At 44.0% G+C, this 26,049-nt stretch overlaps 1 protein-coding gene across 1 annotated transcript in view; it reads right to left on the bottom strand.

Moving 5' to 3' along the window:
* Positions 1-26,049, bottom strand: part of CALN1 (calneuron 1) — a gene marked incomplete at both ends in the record, with an annotated part of 447,810 nt that overhangs the window by 214,465 nt on the left and 207,296 nt on the right. The window contains one exon of the mRNA XM_081255249.1: positions 13,367-13,510. Within this exon, the coding sequence (XP_081111375.1) occupies positions 13,367-13,510 (144 nt within the window). The remainder of the gene's footprint in view (positions 1-13,366; positions 13,511-26,049) is intronic.

Raw genomic sequence — 26,049 nt, forward strand, 5'->3', positions numbered from 1 at the left:
TCCAGTGATCAGTAGACTTTTCACTGGAAAACCTCAAAGTAGAGAAGAACAAAATATATGTGAGAAATGCAGAAGACTGAAGACAAAGAAGGAGAAAGGACAGCTGAAGGGGAGATGCAGAGACCACAGCCCAGGATCTAATCTGCATATAAGGCTGGAAAGAGAGACTGAAATCTGTGGAGCAAGGAGGGTGGAAAACAAAAAGGGTGGAAAAAAATATTTCCTAGGGAAAAAACTTTGGAAAATTGAGAGTGTGACTCATACCGCAAAGAACCCTAACATCAGCGACAACCAAGCACCAACCACCGTTAGCAACACAGAAGTAAACAGGCGGGTGAGATGTTCACACTTCACAGATAATAACCACATCCTAAAAAAATAAGGTTATTCACAAGGAATAAGAAGTAGGTTGGTCATGAGCTTCCTCACAACATGAAAAACCAAAAATCATGGAGTAGCAATCACAGAACTTTAAAAACAAAACGCTGAAACCCAAGAATTCTATACCTAAATCAAGTCATCATCTGTGTATCAAGAGAAGGACATTCTCAGATTTCAAATACTCAGAAGATTTAGGATTGAAGTAAACTTCCTGAAAAAAAAAAAACAATAACAATGAAATTTTAGAAAGTTTATGCAGGAACAAATGCATACTAATTAAAATAAGAAGCAGAAAATGAGTTAAATATGGCTGGGTATAAGCACTCAAACCAGTTAAATGTACAGGCAAAATAAGTGTTTCAAATATGGTTATAAAACTGATAATATTCTTTAAAATTGAAAATAATAAAAATTGTTTTTAAAAAGGGGGAGGCATATTTATAACAGCCATATATTGAAATTAACAAAGAAGAGAAAAGGGGAAGACAGTTAATTTCTCATCTTCCACAAAAGCAAGTATTATTATTTTTTATTTTTTATTTTATTTTATTTTTTTTTTGCGGTAGGCGGGCCTCTCACTGTTGTGGCCTCTCCCCTTGCAGAGCACAGGCTCCGGATGCGCAGGCTCAGCAGCCATGGCTCACGGGCCCAGCCGCTCTGCGGCATGTGGGATCTTCCCAGACCGGGGCACGAACCCGTGTCCCCTGCATCGGCAGGCGGACTCTCAACCACTGCGCCACCAGGGAAGCCCAAAAGCAAGTATTATTAATTTGTAGCTGATGTTAGGAGTTAAATTCACAAAAACGTTATGGCCATTACTAGAAAAATTGAAAGTAGGATATCTAACTTCCAAACAACTGAGAGGGTAATACTAACAAAACAAAACAAAACAAAAGCACCCTTTCTGGGCTTCCCTGGTGGCGCAGTGGTTGGGAGTCTGCCTGCCGATGCAGGAGACGTGGGTTCGTGCCCCGGTCCGGGAGGATCCCACATGCTGCGGGGCGGCTGGGCCCGTGAGCCATGGCCGCTGGGCCTGCACGTCCGGAGCCTGTGCTCCGCAACGGGAGAGGCCACAACAGTGAGAGGCCCGCATAACGTAAAAAAAAAAAAAAAAAAAGCACCCTTTCTGTACAACAAAGAAAATCATCAACAAAATGAAAAGGCAACCTACTGAATGGGAAAATTTATTTTCAAATTATATATCTAATAAGGGGTTAATTTCCAAAATATATAAAGAACTGATAAAAGTCAATAGTGAAAAAAAATCCGATTTAAAAATGGAAAAAGGATCTGCATAGACTGCAGAAGTCTTTCCAAAGAAGACATGCAGATGGCCAACAGGTACATGAAAAGGTAATCACCAGGGAAATGCAAACTGAAACCATAATGAGATACTACTTCATGCCTGCTAAATGGCTATTATCAAAAAGACAAGAAATAACAAGTGTGAATGAGGATGTGGAGGAAAGAGAACCCTTGTGCACTGCTGGTGGTAATGCAAACTGGTGCACCCACTCTGGAAAACAGTATAGAAGTTCCTCAAAAAATTAAAAACAGAAATTCTATATGATCCAGCAATTCCACTTCTGAGTACTTATCTGAAGAAAATGAAAACACTAACTCAAAGAGATACCTGCATCTCCTTGTTCACTGCAGCACTGCTTACAATAGACAAGATACGGAAACAAACTAAGTGTCCACTGATGGATGAATGGATCAAGAGGATGCAGCACACACACACACACACACACACACACACACACACAGCAATATTATTTAGCCATAAAAAAAGAGGAAAGTCTTGCCATTTGTGACAACATGGATGGAACTTGAGGGTATCAGTGAAATAAGTCAGAGAAAGACAAATACCACATGATCTCATTTGTATACGGAATCTTAAAAAAAAAAAAAAGCCAAGCTCAGTAATTCGGAGAACAGATGGGTGGTTGCTAGAGGTAGGGGGTGGAGGGTGGGTGAAATGGGTGAAGGTGGACAAAAGGTACAAACTTCCAATTATAAAATAAATAAGTCATGGGAATGTAATGTACAGCATGGTGACTATAGTTAACAATAATTCTGTATTGCATAATTGAAAGTTGCTAAGAGAATAGATCTTAAAAGTTCTCATCAAGGGGCTTCCCTGGTGGTGCAGTGGTTGAGAGTCCGCCTGCCGATTCAGGTGACACAGGTTCGTGCCCCGGTCTGGGAAGATCTCACATGCTGCGGAGCGGCTAGGCCCGTGAGCCATGGTCACTGAGCCTGCGCGTCCGGAGCCTGTGCTCTGCAACGGGAGAGGCCACAACGGTGAGAGGCCCGTGTACCGCAAAAAGAAGTTCTCATCAAGAGAAAAAAATTATGTAACTATGTAAGGTGACGGATGTTAACTAGGCTTATTGTGTTGATCATTTTGCAAAATAAATAAATATCAAATCATTACGTTGTACACCTGAAACTCATATAAAGTTATATGTCAATTATATTTCAATTTAAAAAACCCACTGTGGGAGTTCCCTGGTGGCCTAGTGGTTAGGATTCCAGGCTTTCACTGCCATGGCCCAGGTCGGATCCCTGGTTGGGGAACTGAGATCCTGCAAGCCAAACGACATGGCCAAAAAAAGAAAATCCGATGTATTAAAAAAAAAAAAAAAAAAACCCACTGTAGTCAAAAAAGAAGACAAATTAAATACCTTAGGTACACATGGAAACCAGCATAAAGCCAAATAACAGAATTAAGACCCAACTGAAAAATTCTGAAATAAACAATAGGTTAAGCTTGCCCATAAAAAGGCTCTCAGAATACTTAAAAATTAAAACATAGTGGCACAAATTGCTTTATACACCTAACAAAATCACACAGAAAGGGCAGGAGTGCAGTGCACTGTGTTCCTGGAAGAAGCTGAATAATTGTGAATGTTCCCCAATGACCACACATAACAATAAATGTTATGCAAACACAGGCAAAAAGGTTATGTGGTAAAAATCAACAGAAAGCAAAAGCATAACTCAAAAGCGTTTCAAGAACATTTACATTGATAAAAGGTAAAATACACTATGAGGGCAGACAGTACATTAAAAATTAAAATAAAAACTGTTGGAAGTACACCAAGGAAGCAAGGTAACAGCAGTGGGAGACTTTGACACATCACAGTAATTTATTTCAGATAAAATAACCAAAAATACAGGTGGAAGGGATATAGGTAATATGAAGATAACTTCTATGCATATATAAAAGCCTATACCATAGAGGAAATGCCTTCATAAAAGTTCATCTTATTCTTGCTTGCAAAGAAAATCCTAGCAAATAGCAGGTCATATTTATTTTTCAATGGGCAATAAAAATAGAAAATTTAAATGTAAACTAGAAATTCAGAATCCCAGTGACTTGGAAACTATAAAACACTTCACTAAAAAAATTGTAGGGGAGCAGAGGGAATCAAAAACTATAATAAAATATTATATAGAGAACAATGAAACAAAACTATCAAAATTTTGGAGAGATTACTAAAGTCTTCTCAGTGACAAATTTATTGTCCTAGTTGCCTTAATTGTTAAATAATGAGGAATTAAATTAAATAAGTAATCTACTGAAGTTGCTAGAAATGACAACAAATAAGCAACACATAAACCAAAACAGAAAATCAAAACAAAAACACCTTACAATTAAAACTAAAGGAAATGAAGAACTGATTGCTTCAGCAGTGAAAGAGGCCCTCATCACTCACTGGTTGATTTAGGCAGAGTCACAAACTCCCAGGTCCGTAGGGCCTAAGCTAGTCCATCAAAAGAGAACAGGCAGGTGTAAGACAATAGGGACTGGTGGAGACTGTGGCATTTGCCCTGCCTAGAGAGGAGAGCTACTCAACTCCACCAAATTATTGCAATGAAGGAATGCAGGTCCAGACTTGTCAAATTCTCCCATATTTTAAGAGGGAGAAATGCAGATTTTTAATATGAGATTTTCTGCTTTATAAAATGATGTGTGAGACAACTAAAGCATGGCTAAGAGCTGAATTTGGCTGGTAGGCTGCAAGTATGCAACTTCTGATTTAGACTACTTATTTCAGCTTGAATCAGTTTCAATTACTTATATTTTTCCAAAAATCTCCATTTCATGTAGATGTTCAAATGTATTCACATAAAATTGTATCAAGTATTCTTTTGAAAACTCTTCCATATTTTTTCATTTCTAGTTTAGTTTAGTGATAATTCTCTTTAATTCTTAAATAAATATGCTTTATTTGTCAATTTATTGCATTTTTCCCCCAAAGAATCAGCTCTTGGATCTGTTCATTAAATTGAAAGATTTTTGGTTTTTCATTTTCAAATTTCCAAGCGGGTGGGATTCTTATTCAAAAGTTTGTTATTAATTTCTGGTTTACTGCACTGCAGTCAAAGAATGTGCCTGTAATATTTGTCCTTTGGAATTTAATTAGGTTGTCTTTGTGGCCTAATACACAGTCATGTTTGCTAACATTCCAGAATCACTTCGAAAGAACAGTATTCTCTTTTCAAAGGAACAAAATTTATATTACACACACACACACACACACACACACACTCATATACATGCACATCCAATGTCATTCAAATTCTGTTACTTAGTTTTATGTACTTGATCAAGTCTAAAGGAATGTGTAAAATCTCCCATAATAATCATTTTTGCCCCTATTCATAGTATTTCTAAAAATTTTTCCTGAAATAAAATTTTTGCAATGAACGTAACATTCTAATGAAAAAAGAAAAAGCCTAAAATCCATAAGTCATCATTAGTGTTGTTCAAACACTTCCAGTTCATACCCTTGTGGTCATGGAGTCAGATTCAACATCCCAACAGCCCTTGATATGAGGCACAGCCATGTGACTTGCTCTATCCAATGAGATGAGAAGAGAAGCGACAAAAGCTTTAAGAATCACTAAGTGCTTCACTCAGTCTCTTTCCCTTGCCACAGCTATCATGGAAGTACAGACAGAAGTCTCCCTCTGCCAGGATTCCTGAGTGAGGATGACTAACAGGAAACACCCAACCAACCCCCAATGGACATATAGCCTGGGTGAGACATTTTACTTTGTAGTATTAAGCCACTGATACTTGAGGGGATTATTTATCACTACAGCATCATTTAGCCTGTCCTTACTGAAACAGACCAAAAAAAAAAAAAAAAGACAATCTGCAAAAATGAAAAGAAATAGATAACCAATCAACATACGAAAAATATATCATCTCACTTATGAGTAAAAACTAAGTCCCCGTTTTTCACCAATCATATTAGTAATGATTTGTTAAATAATACTCGATACTGGTCTGGGTGTTCTGAGATGGGCATTTTCATATATTCCTTTTGGTAAATCCTGCCTAAGAGAAATATTATTTATGTATGAAGAATTTCAGCAGGTTCTTACATTTCACATAATACTCTCCCTCCTAGGAATCCAGGATGACGTCTGTTTTCTTGATGACACAGTATATGGTACCAGGAGAAAACAAACTACCCAAGTGGGATTCTGAGATTGGCTTGCTTATCTATGATCTTAAAAGAAGTGCTGACCTCCTTGCTAGTGAAAAATGGCAAACTGTTATCTACGGCATGACTGGCATCATAGTTAACTAAATGTCATCTGTGGTTTCTTGGGATAAAATAATTATTGAAGCAAGGTTTTTGAAGACTCATGTAGCTACTATGTTTGACTTTTACAATAGCAATGATGACAACAAGGCTGTTCTAACAAGCTCAGGACTTGAAACTCTCAGCTCAGGTTACAGTCAGACAACCAGAGTGCTTCTAGGGTAGCCCCAGATAATCACTTATTTCTTACAACTGAAGGGAAGACCCCAAATTTAACTGGGTGGTCAAAAGAATTATTAAGTTGAAATCACAGACTCATCAAGTCTCTTATGTGAAATTTAGGGCACTGGTTGGAAAGAAGTGGGACCTGAGACTTAGAGTGGGGACCTCTGCATGGATTCAGAAAATTGAATGGCCACGTCTCCTTGGTGTCCTCTCTGATACGTCCCTTAGGTCAGACAAGATCAGCTTGAAGAACCTGGTGACCCTGAAGACTGGAAATAAACACAGATGAGGCAGTTGCCTTGAACAGAGATGCCCATTTTCAAGATCTACTTCTACCAAGTTTCACTGCCTCTAAACCCATGACTAGAATCAGATCAGCACATCCCAGGAGAAGTTCCAAGTCTGCTAACAGGAGAAGAAAACAGTCACAAGATGTTGCTAATTTATACCATTGTAAACTGGGGGGAGAGGTGTAGCAATGGGTTCCAGGGTGTTAAAACAAGGGAGACAGAATATAATATTGGCTGAGGATGCTCTTAATGAAATGATCATAAGGACCAGAAATTCTGTTTTTAGTATGCTGGACTGAGTAGCTGGAAGTGGCTTGAACAGTTTGGTCTTTAGCAGAAACTTGGGTCCAATGAGAGCAACTGTCAATACAATTGAGATGGCAGACCCTTCCTGTCAGGAGCTGCCTAGGGTAATAAGAAAGTTGGAGTGGATTTTTCACAAACATCCACTATCACTATATATCCCAAAAGGCCCTAAAGGACACCCCTCGCTAAAGCAACAAGAAATCCAATAGCTCACACATCTTCATTTCACAAACTCTGCTTTAGGGTCAGGCTTGACTCATTCAAGGATAACCTGGAGAGTAGCTGGAGTTTATCATCCAACTAAAGCTGACAGCAGGAGACTATCTGGAATGGTAATTGATAACCAAAACACTCACATATAGGTTTGAAATATCTACGTGACATCATGACTCTGGTATGTGTATGCATGTGTGCCTGTGTCCTGTTAAGTCACTGCTTCAATGCCCCGTGGTCACCCTAAGTGATCTATGTCCACTAAATCACAAAAAGAATAACAACATATCTACAAGATATGTGGTTAAGATCTTAAGATTCATAGGGCTCTTACTAGTAGCATGACATGGGCAAGTAACTTGAAACTTTGGTCTTTCATTATTCTCATGTATAAAATGAGGATCATATTAGTACCTATGGCTGTTATGAGGACTAAGTAAGTTAATAAGTAAAGTGCTAGAACAGCAGCTCATGGTGAAGACTCCGATGTGTCAGACGGTACTATCATACTCAAAGTTATTATTGGGAGAATGGCAAGCATTACATAAGTATTAGTTATCATTATTACCCAGCTAAGACTTACCATAGTAAGGTCGAAATACATTCAGCAATAATTCCCTAACATAGAATGAAATATGAAATAGTTCGATGCCAATCATGTTTATTCACAAATGCAAACAGATGGAGAGAGATTCTCCTGTGATTGACCTTCACCAAAACTTTGGCTTTGTGAATTACTTCCAGCTTTTAAAGTTACAAATCTTTGCCTTGGGTTACTGGCAGGAGATTAGGGAAGGGCTGCAACTGCATGGGAGAGATCCTCAAATGAGGAAACACATTTGGGTTTGCTTCCTGTTTCTGATGGTGTGCCCTAGACTAATACCTCTCAAACTTGACTGTACACATGAGTCTTGGTAAAATGCAGGCTCTGAATCAGCAGGTCTGGGGTGGGCCTGAGAGTCAGCATTTTAAGCAAGCTCCCAGGTGATGCGATTCTGCAAGTCCCTGGGCCACAGCTGGAGGAGGGAGGAAGCCAAGGCCCCAGCATGTGCGAGCACTGGGAGGGCCTCCTGCTTTTAGGCAGGACTGACTGACCACAGACTGTTCTGCCCCACCATGGGGGTTTTGACTCTACTGGTCTGTTTGTTTACCACGTTTCCTTTTTTTTTTTTTTTGATGTGCACTCAAGTTCAGGAACCTGTGCTTAATGCTAAAAAGCCCCAGCTGCTTCCATCAGTTGGTCCCACTTCATGGAGCCTGTGGGTGAGCATCTTCCCTCACATACAGAAAAAAAGTGTATATAGACAATGGAATACTACTCAGCCATAAAAAAGAATGAAGTAATGCCATTTGCAGCAACATGGATGGACCTAGAAATTACCATACTAAGTGAAGTAAGTCAGAGAAAGACAAATATCATATAATGTCACTTACAGGAAGAATCTAAAAAAATGATACAAATGAAATTATTTACAAAACAGAAATAGACTCACAGACTTAGAAAGCTAACTTATGGTTACCAAAGGGGAAAGGAAGGGTAGAGATAAATCAGGAGTTTGGGATTAACATATACATAGTACTATATACAAAGTACATAAGCAACAAGGACCTACTGCATAGCACAGGGAACTATACTCAATATCTGTTATAACCTATATGGAAAAGAATCCTGAAAAGTGTGTGTGTGTGTGTGTGTGTGTGTGTGTGTGTATATGTATAACTGAATCACATTGCTGTACACCTGAAAATAACATGACCTTGTAAGTCAACTGTACTTCTAAATAAATAAATAAATAAATAAATAAATAAATAAATAAATAAATAAATAAATAAGAGAAGTGTGTGTATTTGAGCTCACACAATAGACCTAGGCCAGTTCCAGAGCATCCAAATCAGTGTTTGAAAGTGAAGTGGAGGTGGGCTGTACTTTGAATTAAGCTTATACTTTTCTGTCTTCTAGAAGATCACAAATGAAAACAGCAAAGTCATAATTATATGACTAATCAGCAAAGGATCAATACATGTAATGAATGGGTAGGAAAAGAGACAAGATGCGACACACAAGCTAAAAATGGGGACACTGCTAACTTTTTCATGTGACTCTGGCCATAATTTCGTTCTTTGCAGCTAGTGGTTTGCCTCAAAATGAACCGAAAGTGCATCTTGCCAACCATAAAATTAAGCAAATTCACACATAATGGACACCAGATAAATCCTTTTTAAATGGAACTAAGCTGAATCATACTCACCATCCAGACAGTGGTGAACCTTAAAAAAAAAAAAAAAGCCCTACAAACCTGTTAAGAGATAAGAATTCATTTCAAAACCCCCAATTCATTGGAATTTCACGAGATTCTGCATCTCTGAGGGGTAGAAGGAAAATCAAGGATGCAGAGGGCAAGGGCTGCATTTGTTTTGTTCCTTGAGCGAACGAGAGGTGAGGGCAGCTTGGAACAGGAGAGGGTTGCGTTAAGAAATGTGAGTGGGACCCATGCAGAGGCCATTGGCTGCCGAAAGCATCTCCTGGTTTGATGGTTTGATGGTTTCAGGAAATTACTTGCAAAGCTGGCTGGATTCACTCCAGATGGCCACAGTGGTGTGGTTTGTGAAACCATTAAAATGTAGAAAAGAGTCAAAAATATCCCTTTGGTCTTGAAGATACCAAGCCCTTATCCTCCAGTGAACAGTACAGGAAGCTCTGAGGGGCCCCAGGAGCTATCATGGGAGCCACAGAGCTGATGGGAGCAGATGGGGGCATGGCAGAGCCCACAGTCTCTTTCTCAACCTGTTTCTAATATAAAAGATTTAAGCTTTGTAGATACTTTCTGGGGGGGGGGTGACTATTTGATCAATTCTTCCAAGGACGGGGTACATAACTGGTACTGTGATGCATTTGAGAGAAATTGATTTCCCAATGCCAGGAGTGCCTTAGGGCACTGGGCTTAAATGCCTCCAGGAGCCTGACGGAGAGGACTGCAGGCTTCCAGAAACTGGGCTGAAGGTGAGATCCTGGCACGAAGCATCCAGGAAAGGTGAATCTTGGTCCCCAACTGGTGTCAGGACAAAAGTCATCTCAGCTGCAGAGGCTGAAAGAACATTTGCAGTCATGGGCCATAAAGCAAGCACTGGGCATGGGGCAGGAGTTTGGGTTTTCTGTTTATCTAACTTGGAGTAGTTTGGCCTAGGCGGTGCACACACACAGCTCATTCCCAGCACTGAAGGCAAATGGGCCACAGCCAGGTGAGCAATTCCAGACCCTACTGCCTGTCTTCCATTCCACCCTCTGGAAAACCAGCTCCACACACACTGGAACTGTCAGGCTCCTGCAGGCTCTGTGTCCAGGAAACCCCACTGAGCTCCCTAATCCAGGGAGGTTACTGTTACATGCAGAGTCGGCAAGGCACCCCACTCCCAAGGAACCACCTAATGAAAGCCTCATGGAGAGACTAAGGTTGCACAGACTCAGGCTAATTTCATCTGGGCCTCGTGCCGAAGCTATGACCTCACCGTCGGGCAAACCAACAGGGACCCCAGAAAGAAAAGATCAGTATGTGGGCCAGACCTGCTTCTAATCACAGCCAGCTGGGATGCAGGGAGGCACCGCCATCTTCCTGCCGCCCCTGGATACCAGGACCAGGATCTGCGGGCCAGGAGGCATGGTCATCTTACAGCAAAGAATCCTAAGTTCTGGCCCAAACACTTGTGTGTGTGTGTGTGTCATTTCCCCATTAAAAACCTCTGCCATTCTACAAGTTTCACGCCAAAGAGAAGCTTAATTAGGTAGGGCCACATCTCTGCAGAGAATCCCCAGTTACAGAAGCTGGGGAGGAAGGATATAATTAGAACCTGACATTTTTTTTTTTTTTTTTAACAGAACAGCTCAAAAGGCCCCATTAAGAGAAGGACACTGAAAAACAGCCAATCCATCCGTATCCAGAACTCAGGACCCCAGAAATTTTACTTACCAGCATAATTTGCAAAACAGGTAAAAACACACACTTCAGCCTCAGCTTGGGCATTTTTTTCCCCTTAGCTCTTTTCACACTTAAGCATCTGGTATGTTGCAAAAGCAGTTCTTTTTGCCTACTCTGCTACATTGTTTGCATTTGTTGTACACTGAATCTTATTTTGAGGAAGCTGTGGGTTCGAACCCTGGTCCGGGAAGACCCCACATGCCACAGAGCAGCTAAGCTTGTGCGCCACAACTACTGAGCCTGCGAGCCACAACTACTGAGCCTGCGTGCCTAGAGACCATGCTCTGCAACAGGAGAAGCCACCGCAATGAGAAGCCCGCGCACCGCAACGAAGAGTAGCCCCTGCTCGCCGCAATTAGAGAAAGCCCGAGCACAGCAACAAAGACCCAGTGCAGCCAAAAAAGAAATAAATAAAAAGAAAATTTTTAAAAAAGGTAAATAACAGTGTTTTCACCTGATGGGGTCACCATGAAAAAGGCCAATGACCTGGGCTTCTTTTAAAGGAACTAATAGCAATTCTCTACACACTTTGCTTGGAAGTTCCACCCTCGGCACTAGTTGCTAAGTATGATGTTGCAAATAAACTGGTGAAACCTGAAGTCTCTTAAACTGTAACCCCTATATGGATATGGATGCCTGAGTCCTGACGGGCCCATTGAACAGCACCATCAACATGAGATCCCCTGGGGACTCCCAAGTCCTGGTGGAATCAGGGAGGATTTGAAAAAATGTAAAAATTCCCCATGAGCCAGGGTCTGATGAATGAATATACAAAGAACAAGGATGGACTTGGACGAAGACCCTTAAATCTCAGAGGAGTAACTCTCCCACGATAATCCCAGATCATTTTGACTAAACGTTGCTAATTCCATTTGCTTTTAGTCCAGTTGACCGTGTTTTATTTTACAAGTTGTGGGAGGAGACTCAAAAGCACAAAAATCTTAATTCTATACACAGAGGTACAGGTTAAGATTTCTATTCTTTTAAGGAAGAAACTCTTTTTTTTTTTCTTCTTTCTGGAAATGTATCTCTGAAGTGATGATGGGAATTCATGGACGTATACAACATGTGCTTTGCTCCAGGTTGTCATAAATACCTCTACATACAAAGCAAGGTCGAGTCAGGCCTGCAAAGATGCAGTGAGTCACAATCCATCAAGGTTGTAAGGACAGGGTTGGCACTCCACGTACAACTGAACACCCCTGATAAAACATCTCTTTCCTGAACCAGCAAATAAATGCCCACAGTTGCACTTGGTGATTGGCACTGGGGTCCATTCACCATACGGTCACACTTATTATCATCCTGCCAACAAATCCAGCAAGATAACAGGACACAGCCATGTTCTTGCACGTAGTCTGCAGGCCAAGCAAACATCTCCCTACCAGGGTCTTCATCTATCTCTCCCAAAGACATCCTGCCCCCCTCCTCTGTTTCCTTTTACTTGGTCTCTACTTCATGAGTATACCCAAGAGTCCCCAAAGCCCACCACTTTGAACCCTTTACACCTGGAATCAAGCTGCTTTTCAGAGGGGGAGAGTGTGTGTTGAAAACAACAAAATAAGCTCCTTCCTGGACCTTCAGCCAAGGCAGGAAGGTCACAGACAGTTTTAGAGCAGGAAAGAATCTTAAGGATCATCAAATGCAGTCATTTTTCAGAACTGTTTAAATACAGTGAAACCCTTTTCCTCAATGTGATTGTATGTAGAAACCCAGTATGTAAGACAGAGAAAAGAAGCTGTTATAGCCAAATGATGGAATATGATTTGGCCATAAAAAGCAACGAAGTAGTGATACATGCTACAATATGGATGAACCCTACAAATATTACGCTAAGTGAAAGAAGCCAGTCACAAAGGACTGTGTATTACATGATTCCATTTATATGAAACAGCCAGAAGAGGTCAGTCCATAGAGACAGAAAGTAGATTAGTGGTTGCCTAGGACTTGGTGGGGGATAGAGGGATTGGGAGGTGATGAATAAGAGGTACAGGGTTTCTTTTTGGATGGTGAAAATGTTCTAAAATTGATTATGCCATTGGTTGCACAAATCTGTGAATACGCTCAAAGCCATTGAATTGTATAAGTTACATGGGTGAATTTCATGGTGTGTGAATTCTTTCTCAACAAAGCTGTTCTGAAAGCAAAACAAAACCCTTCTCAGTACTCCACCAGCCAGGCCCCTTCCTCACCCTGCTCCCTCTAGAGGCCCCAGAACCACTTCTGCAGACCCCTAGAGGTCTACGGAATGTGGTTTGAAAAACCCTGATCTAGTTCAATTTTCCACTCCTCAAAGGTAAACCAAGACATGATTCAAAGTCTTTCGACTCCAAGTGCAAGGGCCTTTAAACCCAAGATCTCCCTGATGAGTCCAGGCTCATCCTGGGGGGGACGCTGCAGGCCCGGGTCTCACCGTCCATGTCCAGGCGCTGCATTATGATGGCCAGCTCCACCTCACTCGGCATGTACCCCAACGAGCGCATGGCCATTCCCAGCTCCTGCTTGGAGATGAAGCCATTGCCGTCTCGGTCCAGAACCCGAAAGGCCTCTCGGATCTCTACAAGGGGAAAGCAAAGAAAGTCCAATGTCACAAGGTGTGGTCTACTGCATTGAAATGATTGCCGTTTGTCTGTTGGAAACTCCTAACCGCTTTACAAATAGTGATGTGTCAAAACCCTTTAATCTGAAAAAAAGGGTGGCCAAAAGAGGAACAAAAGAAAGGAAGAAAAAAAAGAGGGAGAGAAAAGGAGATGGGAGTCAAGGAAAGGGAGGGAAGGGGGAAAAAAACAGAAGAACAGCTTTGGAAGGAGGAGATAACTGGCCCTCAGCATCTAACACACAGTAGCCGGTAAACAATTAAACGGTGGTCCCAGCTGGGAATTGTGTTAGCCAATGACACTTTCCCAACAAGGGTGAGGATTAGGTTTCAGCGGTGAGAAGACAGCTACTAGCCTGGACTGTCAGGAGGAAAGGAGAATGAGATGCCCCTTTGAAGACTTACATTTCAGCTCCCTGCTGCCGCAGGAGCTGTGCAGAAAGCTTTCTCAACCTCCTAGGAGGACAGGAGTTAAGTACCCTGCTGTTTTTATTTCATTCCTCTAATTTACAGCTGTTTTATGGCTATAAACAACCTCAGATCAATAAGAGTGTCCTAAGAGCCCCAGAGCCATCTTTAATCACATTCTCTGGGGTTGGCAGAGAATTTGACTCTGCCATCAAGCAGGCCACTTCACCCAGCAGGGAAACTCCCATCCTCTTACCCCAACCAGAGTTGCTCTGCTTTCCACCCAGAGTGCCTCCCTCCAGAGCCCCACCTCTGCCGCCACCGCCTATTCATCCTGGGTTGGCTGAGCATTTCCTAACACATCACACCCCTGCGAGGTAGGTCATGGGAATTCGATTGGAGATCACAGTCTGCAGATGAGAGGTACATCAATTGTCTCTGAGCTCCAGACAGCTTTGATTTTTCATCAGTAAACCCAGTGTGAGCCCAGCTACAGCAGCTGCCAGCATTCATCAGGCCATTCAACAAGCAGTGGCTGCCTATACCTAAGGAGCACGGGAGTTAGGACTGCAGAGAAATCTGCCGGACATCGTGGTTCCCCTCCAGAGCCCCTCACTCCAGGTGGGAAGATAAGATCCAAGCAGAAATTTGCAGGAACTCTTCAAACTAATGCAAGACGCTGGCCCTAAACATTTACAGTCATCCCTTGGTATGGGCAGGGCAGCCGGCCCTCGAATTCATGGGTTCAGCATCCATGAAGGGTCAACTGTAGGTACCACTTTTCTGAATATCTGACTATCCTCCCAGCAAGCACATTGAACCCTTACCCGAGCAGGCTTTCCCTTTCCTATTTGTATTAATTTCCTGGGGCTGCTGTAATCAATCACACAAACGTGGTGGCTTAGACAACAGAAAGTTATTCTCTCACAGTCTGGAGGCCAAAAATCTCAAATCAGTATCACTGGGCCAAAATCAAGGTGGGGACAGGCCTGTACTCCTCTAGAGGATCCAAGGAAGATTCTTTTCCTGCCTCTTCCTACAAGCTTACTTCCTTGGCTTGTGGCCGCATCACTCCAATAGCTGCTCTGTGATCACATCACCTTCTCGTCTTCTGTCTGTGATCTCCCTCTGCCTCCCACTTACAAGGACACTTGTGATTGCATTTAGGGACCACCGTATAATCCAGGATAATCTCCCCATCCCCAGATCCTTAATTTAAAGACATCTGCAAAGACCCTTTTTCCAAGGTGACATTTACAAGCTCCAGGAATGGGAATCTGATACCTTTGGGGGTTGTTTTTCAGCCCTCTGCACTCTACCATCCAGTGCGTCCACCTGAAATACCTTGCCATCCTCTTTACCTGCCCAAGTCATATCGGTCCTCCAAGACCAAGATGAGGGCAGCATATTTCACAAAAACACCTTTGCTCACCACAACCAAGTTCCCTCGCTGCCGACTGTTCAGCAGGTCATTTACTCCTCCCAAGTGACACCTCGCACGTGCCAACTAGAAATAGGAAGGAATCATGGTGCAGAAATCACGGCTTCTCAGAGCTCCAAGTTCCTCATACATTTCATTCACTGCGGTATGTTCCCACCTACGCTCTGAAGGAGGCGCTAGACGTTCAGACGATGGGTCTGAACAAATAAGCATCAGATATTAGCAGCAGATTCATTATCGGTACTAATTCAGCACTCTGAACGCGCTACGTGAATAAATGTGTGCTCCGGCAGAGGGAAGCAGCCTGGGAGTCAAGACCTTGGGCTCCCAGCCAGGCATGTTAGCTAATTAGGTCTGCAGCCAAATCCTGAGGCCTCGGTTTGTTCATGTGTAAATGAGCTGGGTTGGCCAAGAGAATCCTTAAGGTCCTTTGAGCCCCTTTCTAAGGATCCATGGACATTGTTAAAGTGTTTAAGAGAAGAACAGGAAGCCTGTGTTCTCTTTCACACTGTATTGATCTGCTGTTCAAACACCCCTCTTTTTTCCATTGATGATATAGAAAACATTTTAGCCCTTTCCAAATTCTGAATTAAGGGGTTTGTCTGCATTTTGAGAATTTTCGCATCAATGCAACATGCCCAAGATTACCTAAAGCAACCATATGTTTTCCTACCAGGTGCCAGGTGGCCCTAAAAGAGCTTAGAGCCACTGCTCAGCTTGAGGTCACCTCACACAGTGCTCAAGGACACTGGGGCAGAGACCACGCCTCACTCAGTCCAAGTCTCTACGCCAAGGGCAGGAGGATACAGAGGGACATCTCCTGAGACGGGAATCAGCCTATAAGGAAGTCCATCTAGCTCTGCCCTGTGACCAGGGCAGGCCTCTCCCTCAGCCTCAATGTCCCCATCTGAAAACTGGGTTGGGTTGGATCTCCTTCCAGCCTCTATGATAGGGTTTTTTTACATCAGGGCTGACACAAACTGTGCAACAGTAGAAAATGTCAGGTGATGACAAGGGCCCTGCCTGGGGTCCCAGAAGAGGCTGGGGTCCCAGGTGGGCCAGCCTGGTGGTCAGCTGCAGGCTGAGCCCTGCCCCTTGTTCTCTGGACCACTTCTCTCCTGAGGTACCATCTCCTCTTCCCATTCCTCTGACTCAATCCTGAACTCTCTGGGCTGATGCTATAACTCCGAAGGATGGTCCCCTCTGTTGACAGGGCCTGGCCTCACTCCTGTGGTCCCCTGCATGCCCTAGATCTTACCAGTGAAAGAGCCTGTATCCTTACACTGGCCACTCCAGAGAGGCCTGGTTGGGGATGTTTGAGAACTTGACCTGGAAATGAGGGCCTTGGTGGGTATGCCTCCCGACCCCCACCTTGCTGCCTGGGTTATGCCTAGGGTTGCCTCACCCCTGGGCTACTGGATGTGGTAAATCAGACCTCAGACAGGGGTCTCCCCAGAACTGCCCTGCTTGAAGGAACATGCTCCCTCGAGGCCTCAAACCCCCATGGTTTACCTGTCTGCAGTCTCCAGGCTGGCCCTGCTCTAGCCCAGGACAGGATGGGGCAGGTACATCTCAGCTCTGAGTTCTGTTTTCTGTGGCCCCCAAGTAAGTGGGACAAAGCCACTGTTCTCTGTTTGCAAAGAATGTCTGCTCCAAGGGGGGCTTCCCTGGCAGTCCAGTGGTTAAGAGTCCACACTTCCAGTGCAGGGGGCGTGGGTTCAATCCCTCCTCGGGGAAATAAGATTCCATATGCCGTGCAGCACGGCCAGAAAAAAAAAGCTGGAGCTCTGGGGAAAAAAAAATCAGTAAAATTGATAACTCTTTAAAAAAAAAAAAGCAACTAGCAGTAAATTATTTTAAAAAAAAAAGAATATCTGCTCCTGTGTGTGTGTGGTGTTGGGGGGGAGGGTCTGTGTGTCTGTATCTGCAGAGGCAGACAGAGCTCACTAACTTTGTTTTCTTTCAAGTAGCAGAGAGGAGGGGAAAAAAAGTACAAAACTAGAAATCCATAATGGGAGCCTCTAGAGATTTCATCTTTCCAGGGTAAGGAAAGCCCAGGAAACAGGACGCTTATTAGAAGGAAATGGGTCTTGCAATCTGAGACATGTGATGTGTGCCTCATTTTTTTTTTTTTTTGTGGTACGTGGCCCTCCCACTGCTGTGGCCTCTCCCGTTGTGGAGCACAGGCTCCAGACGCGCAGGCCCAGCGGCCATGGCTCACGGGCCCAGCCGCTCCGCGGCATGTGGGATCTTCCCGGAGCGGGGCACGAACCCATGTCCCCTGCATCGGCAGGCGGACCCTCAACCACTGCGCCACCAGGGAAGCCCTCATTTTATTTTTAATAGCAGAACAGGGTGTGAGAAATATGCCCATAAAACAGCGGAGACATGGGAGCAGGCCGGATCCCTCTGCCTCTGGCTACAGGCAGCCTGGGCACAGCACAAAGGGGCTCTGGCCACTTTCCACATCCTCAGGAAGTGGAGACCACAGATCAAGTCTTTGGGAACAACTCAGTAATGTGGTGTGCTTTCCACTGGAATGTATCCCCTCTTTAGGCGAAAGTCCCTTGTGCTTTGGAGTTATATAAGCATGCTGTGCTTTCGGTCTTTGATTCAATCTCAGCCTCACGAAGCATGTGCACACCAGGCACCAGCACGGCCAGTTCTGCCCTCTCCAAGGTGACTTCGTGGACCACAGAGGGGCATCCATGATGCTCATGGAGCCTGTCCAACTGTCATTGTGCGGAATATGAAAGGAAACACAGTAAGACACATCTCCTGAAAAAAGGAATCCACTCTCTGCCTGTGGAATCTCCCAGAAGCAAAGTCTACATTCCCACAGGGACTTGGGCCTCTCCTCCCTGGAGTGAGGTTGAGGTCCTGGAGCAAAGCAAGGCCTGGGATAGAAATGATCCTGTTTTAGAGAACAAGAGATGTACTGCTCATTATGCCAGCAAGTCTATTTTCTTGAAAATACCTGCAGCCACCACTGGTACCCCCTGCATCTGGACCCAGTGCCCTCTGAGAACCATGCTTTGGTTCTGTGATGCTCCCTATGTCATAGCCAATTCAGGCAGAGGTGCAGCGATCATACAGAACAGACTCATCAATCAGGCCACCCCAACAGAGTGTGTATCAGATGAAATCCAGACACCAGGCAGAGTCAATATTCATTGGCTAATGTTCTAGCTCTGAAGAATCAGCTGAAATTCACTGTGCTAACTGGCAAACTCAAATTAGTAACGAAGAACAATTTTTCTTATCTCAATCCCCGCTAGCTGTGAAATCTGTTTATTCTCCACAAAAAGGTATGTTTGGGAAGCATGTGGGATTTTAACCACAAAATGTGAGGACTTTATGAGTGAACACGATGCCTTCTGTTGATAAATGCCATTGAGAAAGTGCAAAACTGGAGAGAGATGCAGCTCAGCAAGGCTAGGCCAGGCAATTATTAAATACCAACACAAACGCACCAGAAAATTTTAGATACAAGTCTAGAGGTCTTTATTCGGGAGAAATAATAGGACGGGGGCTGAGCTAATGACAAAAGATTTAGAAAAGTTTTCCCCTTCTCTATGAAAGACAAAAAATGAGTATGTAGAGCTGATTAATACAGGCATTCACTCACTGAAGAGTTGCTGTTTATTTATTATATGCCAGATGAGATGCTAAGATAGATAGGTAGCCAAAAAAACTTTCCAGGCTCTGAGAAGTTTACATTCCAGTTGGAGAGACAGAGGGGTGACCAGATATCCATAACAGAGACCAACAAGCACAATAATACAAGTCTACACAAATCTCATGGAAGTCCTTCCTTAGGACAAAGAGACAGTTCTGTGAAAGGGTTACACTTGGATCTTTCGAATCTTAAGGCCTCGGAGAGAGGGGAAAGGAGGCTGAGTGGAGAAAGTGAACCAAGATGGGCGTGTTGAACGCATTGGCTGCACGGCGGGTGTAGAAACATCGGGAGATGAGGGTGGAGAAGTGTGCTAGGGCAAGATTGAAAGAGACTTCGAAGCCACCTGAGCTTTAACCTGCAGGCCAGGTGTTGGCAAACGATGGTCTGTGGCCAAATCTGGCCCACCACCTTGTGTGTCGATAAAGTTTTATTGGAACGGAGCCACGCCCATTCATTGAGAAATGGTTGTCCATTTTCAGCTGCTGTTGGACCACACAATAAGAATTGAGTCAGGGCTTCCCTAGTGGCTCAGGGGTTGAGAGTCCGCCTGCTGATGCAGGGGACACGGGTTCGTGCCCTGGTCCGGGAAGATCCCACATGCCGCGGAGCGGCTGGGTCCGTGAGCCATGGCCGCTGAGCCTGCGCGTCCGGAGCCTGTGCTCCGCAGCGGGAGGGGCCACAACAGTGAGAGGCCCGCGTACGGCAAAAAAAAAAAAAAGAATTGAGTCATTGTGACGGGGACAGTTTGGCTCACCAAGCCGAAAATAGTTATACTTTGGCTTTTTAAAGTTTGTGAACCCCTGCTGTAGGCCACAGGGAGCCCTTAATGGTTTTAAAATTTTAAATAAGAGAGAGAGAGGGAGAGAAAGGATCAGACTGGTTCGTAAACTGAGGGCTCTGGCATCAGGGTGGTGAAGACTAGAGTGACAAGGGATGAGAAGCAGAGCCCTCGCCTGGAGACAAAGGGGAGATGAGGGGCCCAGAGCCACCTCCGGAGCTGCTGGGAGGGGGACCAAGGACTTCTGAGCGGTCCAGGGCTCAGGTGTCCCTGGTTTAGGGGAGGGACAATTTGAGGATGATGCTGAGGTTTCTAGTTTGCCGGATGGGGTGAGCAGTGATGATATTAACTGAGAGCCAATTCAGGAAGAAGCACAGGATTTCAGGCAGGGAGGGAGGGGACGTGGTATTTTGGCCACGCGGAGTCCAGGGCTCTGAGAGATACCCAAGCAGTCAGGCCTGGTGAATACATGGAAATACACGACTAGCCTTTGAAGACAGTGATACTGAAAATACGATGAGGATGGAAAATGGGAATAGAATGACCATAATTGCATACAAGATGCTGGTTCAATCCCGGTGTGGGTTTTAGTGTGAATGAGTTCCAAGTTAATTATAATCTATGGGTCTGCAAATACAACTAATTGGTTTTAGTAATCAGGGAACACAGAAGTTAGAGCTCAGACAGCAAGGGAGGTGGGGTCCTGAAGGAGGAGGGAAATCTGCTGGGAGGAGGCAGGGATGCAGCGGGAACTCGGAAGTGTCCCGCATTTAATAGAGCTGTGGCCACACAGATGGGGGCGACGTTGGGGTTACGATGCTGCTTTGTATCATACACTTTCTAACCTGGCTTTTTTCTCTTGGTACATTTTCAAAAGGGTTAAAGGATCCTCACTCCTAGGTTATTTGCTATTTGAGATGTGACTGCATCCATTGCAATAAATGCTCACTAAATGTCCCTTCCCGAGAGCGTAACAGTAGCTGTGATCTACGGTTAGAATCCAGGGTTGAGCAGGGTTCCTGCAGGTTCCCTGGCCCCAGGCTCACCGTGAGCCCCTGTTCACCCTGGGGGCAGGCAAGAGGCAGTGTTGAAAAAACAATTCAAAGGCCCTGTGCTCAAGGCTGGTGGGACAGTGAGTGATTCAAGGTTCATACTGTGGAGCTCTGGTGTCGCCACGTTCCTGGCCTTTTTCCTTACCTATTGCCTCAAATGATACCTTGAATTCAAAAATAACGCCAACTCCTTCCCTAGCTAGCATTCAGAAAGAAAAGCATGTCAGTAACTTATGAGGTAGAGAAATTACATGGACGAAGTAGCCCAGGTCATGAAAAATAATCATTCTCTCCTAACGTAGGGTGGCACCAGGCGGTCATAAAGCCAGGGGCATTTCTAAGGGTTTAGGAGCTAAAACAGAGTTTATCTGTCCCCAACGTGTACACCTCCACAGATGAAGCTGAATTGATTTTAGCATGCCAGGTCCGTTAAAGCTAATGGAAAATTCCCCAACAGCAAAAGAACAAAGCAAATGAGAACTGAAACTCACAATGAAAGCCCATCTGGGCCACGGGCACCCAGTGATGGACTGAACGCTCCATAGGGCTGAAAGGAGAACCATTAAAATGATTTGAATATGGATGAGAGTGAGCATCGCTGGAGGGTCTCTCTACTGAAAAACAGGGTGATGAGCAAAGAGAAAGGAAGAGGACATCTATCCAGACTGCAGTTTTCTTTGTCTTGAGAGGCTCCGGACTTGACCTCTGGGATGGGGACAACCCCCTCAAAAGACCAGAGCTAGACCTACAGGGGAATGCTACATTTTTCAGTTTATACATTAATTGATGCTTCTTATAAAAAATGCCCCCAAAATGTATAAAGAAAAAAATTATCTATAATTCACTGGTCAGCAATAACCATTGTTAACATATTAGGGCATTTTATTCCAAACTTTTTTTAAGTACAGATATTCCTAAACCGGGCTCATGCTCTCTCTATAGCTTTATATCTTTTTTTTTTTTCATTTAACACACTGTCATTTCAATCTTCCATATTGTTAGCTAGTCTTTAACATCATTTTTGATGGCTACATAGTATCCCATTAAATCACGATAGCCAAATTGATGTCACCAAACTCCTAGTGTGGGACATTTAGATCAGTTCTGATTTTAAATAATACCACAATGTAAATCTTTGTACATAAATTTTCACGTCTTTTGATGATCATCTCCTTAAGATGATATCTTAGGAACACAAGTATTGGGTCGAAGGGCAGGAGTTTTGTTTACGGTGCTTAATATGTATTGCCAAGTTGTCCTCTACGACCCGTTTCTACTCACATCACTTCTGAGACCAAACGTGTGGGGTTTTTTTCCCACACCAACTAATTCTCCAGCTCTCTGGATGCCAATAAGCTGGTGTCCAGTGATTTAACCCAGTTCTGACACTAACTACTCAGAGTGAGTGCAGACCCCAAAGGGGAAGTCCCACAAAACTGTCCTCACTTCAGACGCCAGCCACCAGTCTAGGCCACGTGGACTTGTGACCAACCAGCTATAAAGTCAAGGGTTCCCACAACTCCTCTTCAGATTCGATAATTTGCTAGAATAGCTCACAGAGTTCAGGAAAGCTCTTTACTTACATTGACTGGTTTATTATAAAGGGTAGAACTCAGGAACAGCCAAATGGAGGAAATGCATAGAGCCAGGTATGGGGTGGGGTATGGTTTGCACAGAGCTTCCATACTCTTTCTGGGCACCTCCATGTATTCACCAATCTGGAAGCTCTCCAAACCCCATCATTTAGGGTTTTTAATGGAGGTTCCATTATGTAAGCCTGGTTGTTTGAATCATTGGCTATTGACAACAGAACTCAATCTCCAGCCCCTCTCCTTTCCCTGGAAGTCACTGGATGGGGCTAAAAGTTCCACCCTTCTGATCATGCTTTGGTCTTTCTGGCCACCAGCCCCCATCCTAAAGCTATCTAAGGACCCCAGCCACCAGTCATCTCATTAGCAAACAAAAGACACTCTCATCACTCCAGAGGTTCCTAGGGTTTCAGAAGTTTGGGGCCAGGAACCAGGGAAGAAGACTAACCATATATATTTCTTATACAATATCACACTCTCCAAAAAGGCAGTATCAGTTATCAGTGTCCTCCATTTTGCATCATTTTTATGCACAGAAACCCAATCTCCTCTGAGATGTACCTTTCATCTAGCTATGCTGAAGTTCAAGATCCAGATGATTATAAAGGGAGGCTTCAAGGAAAAGGAGACAATTCAGATATTGCCTGAAAAAGACCTGCAGGGTAATCGCAGGACCCTAAGTGGATCTCACACTCAGCATGGGACCAGGCTTAAACGAGGTGCCCAGGAAACACCCACACTCATGGCTGAGGTGAGGAAACTGAGGCTCAGAGAGGGGAAAGGGGCTCCCCTAACATGGGAAGAGGAGGGATGAGAGGGGAGAGACCCACCCTCCTGAGTCCAGACCAGGACTGCTTCCAGGGCAGGATGCTGGGTAGTTCCTCCTAAGAGGAGATGGACCATCTCCCACAGTCCAGCTGACTAGCCAGCATCCTGGGGACAAACCTGGTGCTTCTCCCCAGAAGGAGTCATTTCTCACATGGCAACAAGCACCTTCTCAGGGAAATAGCCCAAGGCAGAAAACAGGCATCGCACCATTTGGCACATAAGGCAATACTGCATGGACCTGCAAGCAGCAAACTGAGTGGAATTTATCTGTAAGCATGGTAATAATCAATACAATTAATTTTTCATTAAGTCACACTGCTCCTAAGCTGAATATCCTGAGATCAGAGAAAAATCAGGTTCTGAGAAAACAAGATCATTTTGTGTATGTAGCACTGATATGGAGGCCAGAAGAGCAAGATCCAAGTTCCAGAAATAAACCAGAAGCAAATTGAATGGAGAGGAGAGGGCCTCTCAGGCATGGCTCACACATACACCCCCCTCCCTGGGGTCTTAGGAATCGTCAAAGCTAAGTTTATCTTTGCATTGTTCAATTTAACTCAACCTTACAAATACTTCTCGGGCACCGACTGTGTGTCAGACACCCTTCTAGGTGCCAGGTCCTAGGAAACCAAGGTATAAGGCAAACAGGACATGGGTTGGGAAGAGGTGGGGCCCACGCTGAGCCCCCAGTGGGAAGGGACTGTGGAGGACAGCTTGGTGGCTGGGACTCAGATTTTTTTTCTGGATCTCGCAGAGTATTATTCTAGAAACCAAGTCTTTTCCCTGACCTCTGGAATTTCTCCTGGGCTGAAAAAAAAAAAAAACTTTCTAACAGAAAACCAACAACTAAATCCAAGAAAACATGAGGGGCTCTTTTTGGTTTTGCTTTTTAATGAGGCAAAAATTATTTTTAAAGGCAACACAGCTTTGGGTTTTTTGTTTGTTTAAATTTTATTGGAGTCGAGTTGATTTACAATGTTGTGTTAGTCTCAGGTGTACAGCAAAGTGATTCTGTTATACATATATTTACATATATTCATTCTTCTTCAGATTCTTTTCTCATATAGGTTATCACAGAATACTGAGTAGAGTTCCCTGTGCTATACAGTAGGTCCTTGTTGGTTATCTATCTTATATATAGTAGTGTGTATATGTTCATTCCAAGATCCTGATTTATCCCTCCCTCCCACATTTCCCCTTTGGTAACCACAAGTCTGTTTTCAATATCTGCAAGTCCGTTTCTGTTTTGTAAATAAGTTCATTTGTATCATTTTTTAAATTAGATTCCACATGAGTGATATCATATGATATTTGCCTTTCTCTGTCTGAATTACTTCACTTAGTATGATAATCTCTAGGTCCATCCATGTTGCAATACGGCTTTGTTTTGATTCTGTCAATCCGGGCTTGGGGAGGAGATGCAGGGCAGCCAGTGCACAGGACTCAGGAGGAGCCAGGAGGGAGGCCTGGACTTGGTGGTGACGTTGACTCAGGCCCTACTCTGTGACCCAGATGCTTCTGTTTGCCACTAGGTAAGGGCAACCTCTAGAGAGCCCAGCACCCAGCCCACCCTTTAATGACACATGGAAGAGGGCTAGACAAAGACAGCAAAAGGGCATATCATGGGGCCCTTCAGAGCAAAGTACCTATGGAAATATCACACATTGTTATTAAAATTGATGCTTCATAGCCACTCCCTAGCCAGGGAAAGCCAGGATAGCACACAGCCTTTGAAATTCCAATCCACAGGAAGAAATGCACAGTACATCATGACAGATGCACAATATAGTTATAATGTATATGGGGGAGGTGTATGAGTATATTAGGTTGAACCATATAAAATTGCTTTTGTAGAGATTAAAAAAATGGTCAAATAGTAGCAATTTCTTCTGGCTCCAACTACTATGTAACAGCTAAACCTACTGTGTGCTTAAGTATACCAGGCACTGCTCTGAGTGTTCTTTGTATGTTAGCTCATTTATTCCTGGCAACAACCCACGGAAGGTTGCCCTTCACCTGAGGCCACGTGGTTCTAAGTGTCAGGGCAGTGATTTGAATCCAGGCCTGCTGGCCAGAGTGTGCACTCCTCAACTTCACACTCTACCTCTTCAAACACATACTTCCTGAAAAGGACACACCCTTCCCACCTGGGACACACTCTATTTTCTAGTCTATTTCTTTCTCCTTATTTTTTTTTTTTCCCTGCACACTCCAATCAGCGAAGTTGATCTCCCTACTCATGCATGGTTCAGGCCCCACTCTTGGAGAAGCTCTGACCTCACCCATGTCTCGGCTTCCCCACTGCAGCCTCTATCTCACTATTACACTCTGGTACACCCCCTTCTTGTTACAACTTCAGACTCTCCCTAGCAGCCTCGCAAGCTCGTCCTAGAATGTCCCAGGCATCTCTCTGTCTCTCCTGAATCAATGCCCTCCTCCATCATGGCGGCTGTCATGGGACCATCTCATTTCCTACTTCTGCACTGAGCAGTTAGCTCTCATTCACTGCCACAAAGCAGCACATGCTACCCAGCTTTGTACCACTGTCTACTTAAACAACCATCTTTCTTGGGTCCCAGAGGGATGTTACATTCTGGAAGGCTAGAGCAAAGTCTTTGTTTTTGGAACCCCCGTAGGCCTACCAATCTTAAGACGTAAGACCTGCCGAGTGACAGATTTAGTCCTTGCAGGCCTAAGACCTCCCAGCTGCACCTCGCCTGCCCCT

This window comes from Mesoplodon bidens, assembly GCF_964165515.1.
Source record: "Mesoplodon bidens genome assembly, chromosome: 15".
NCBI lineage: Eukaryota > Metazoa > Chordata > Mammalia > Artiodactyla > Ziphiidae > Mesoplodon > Mesoplodon bidens.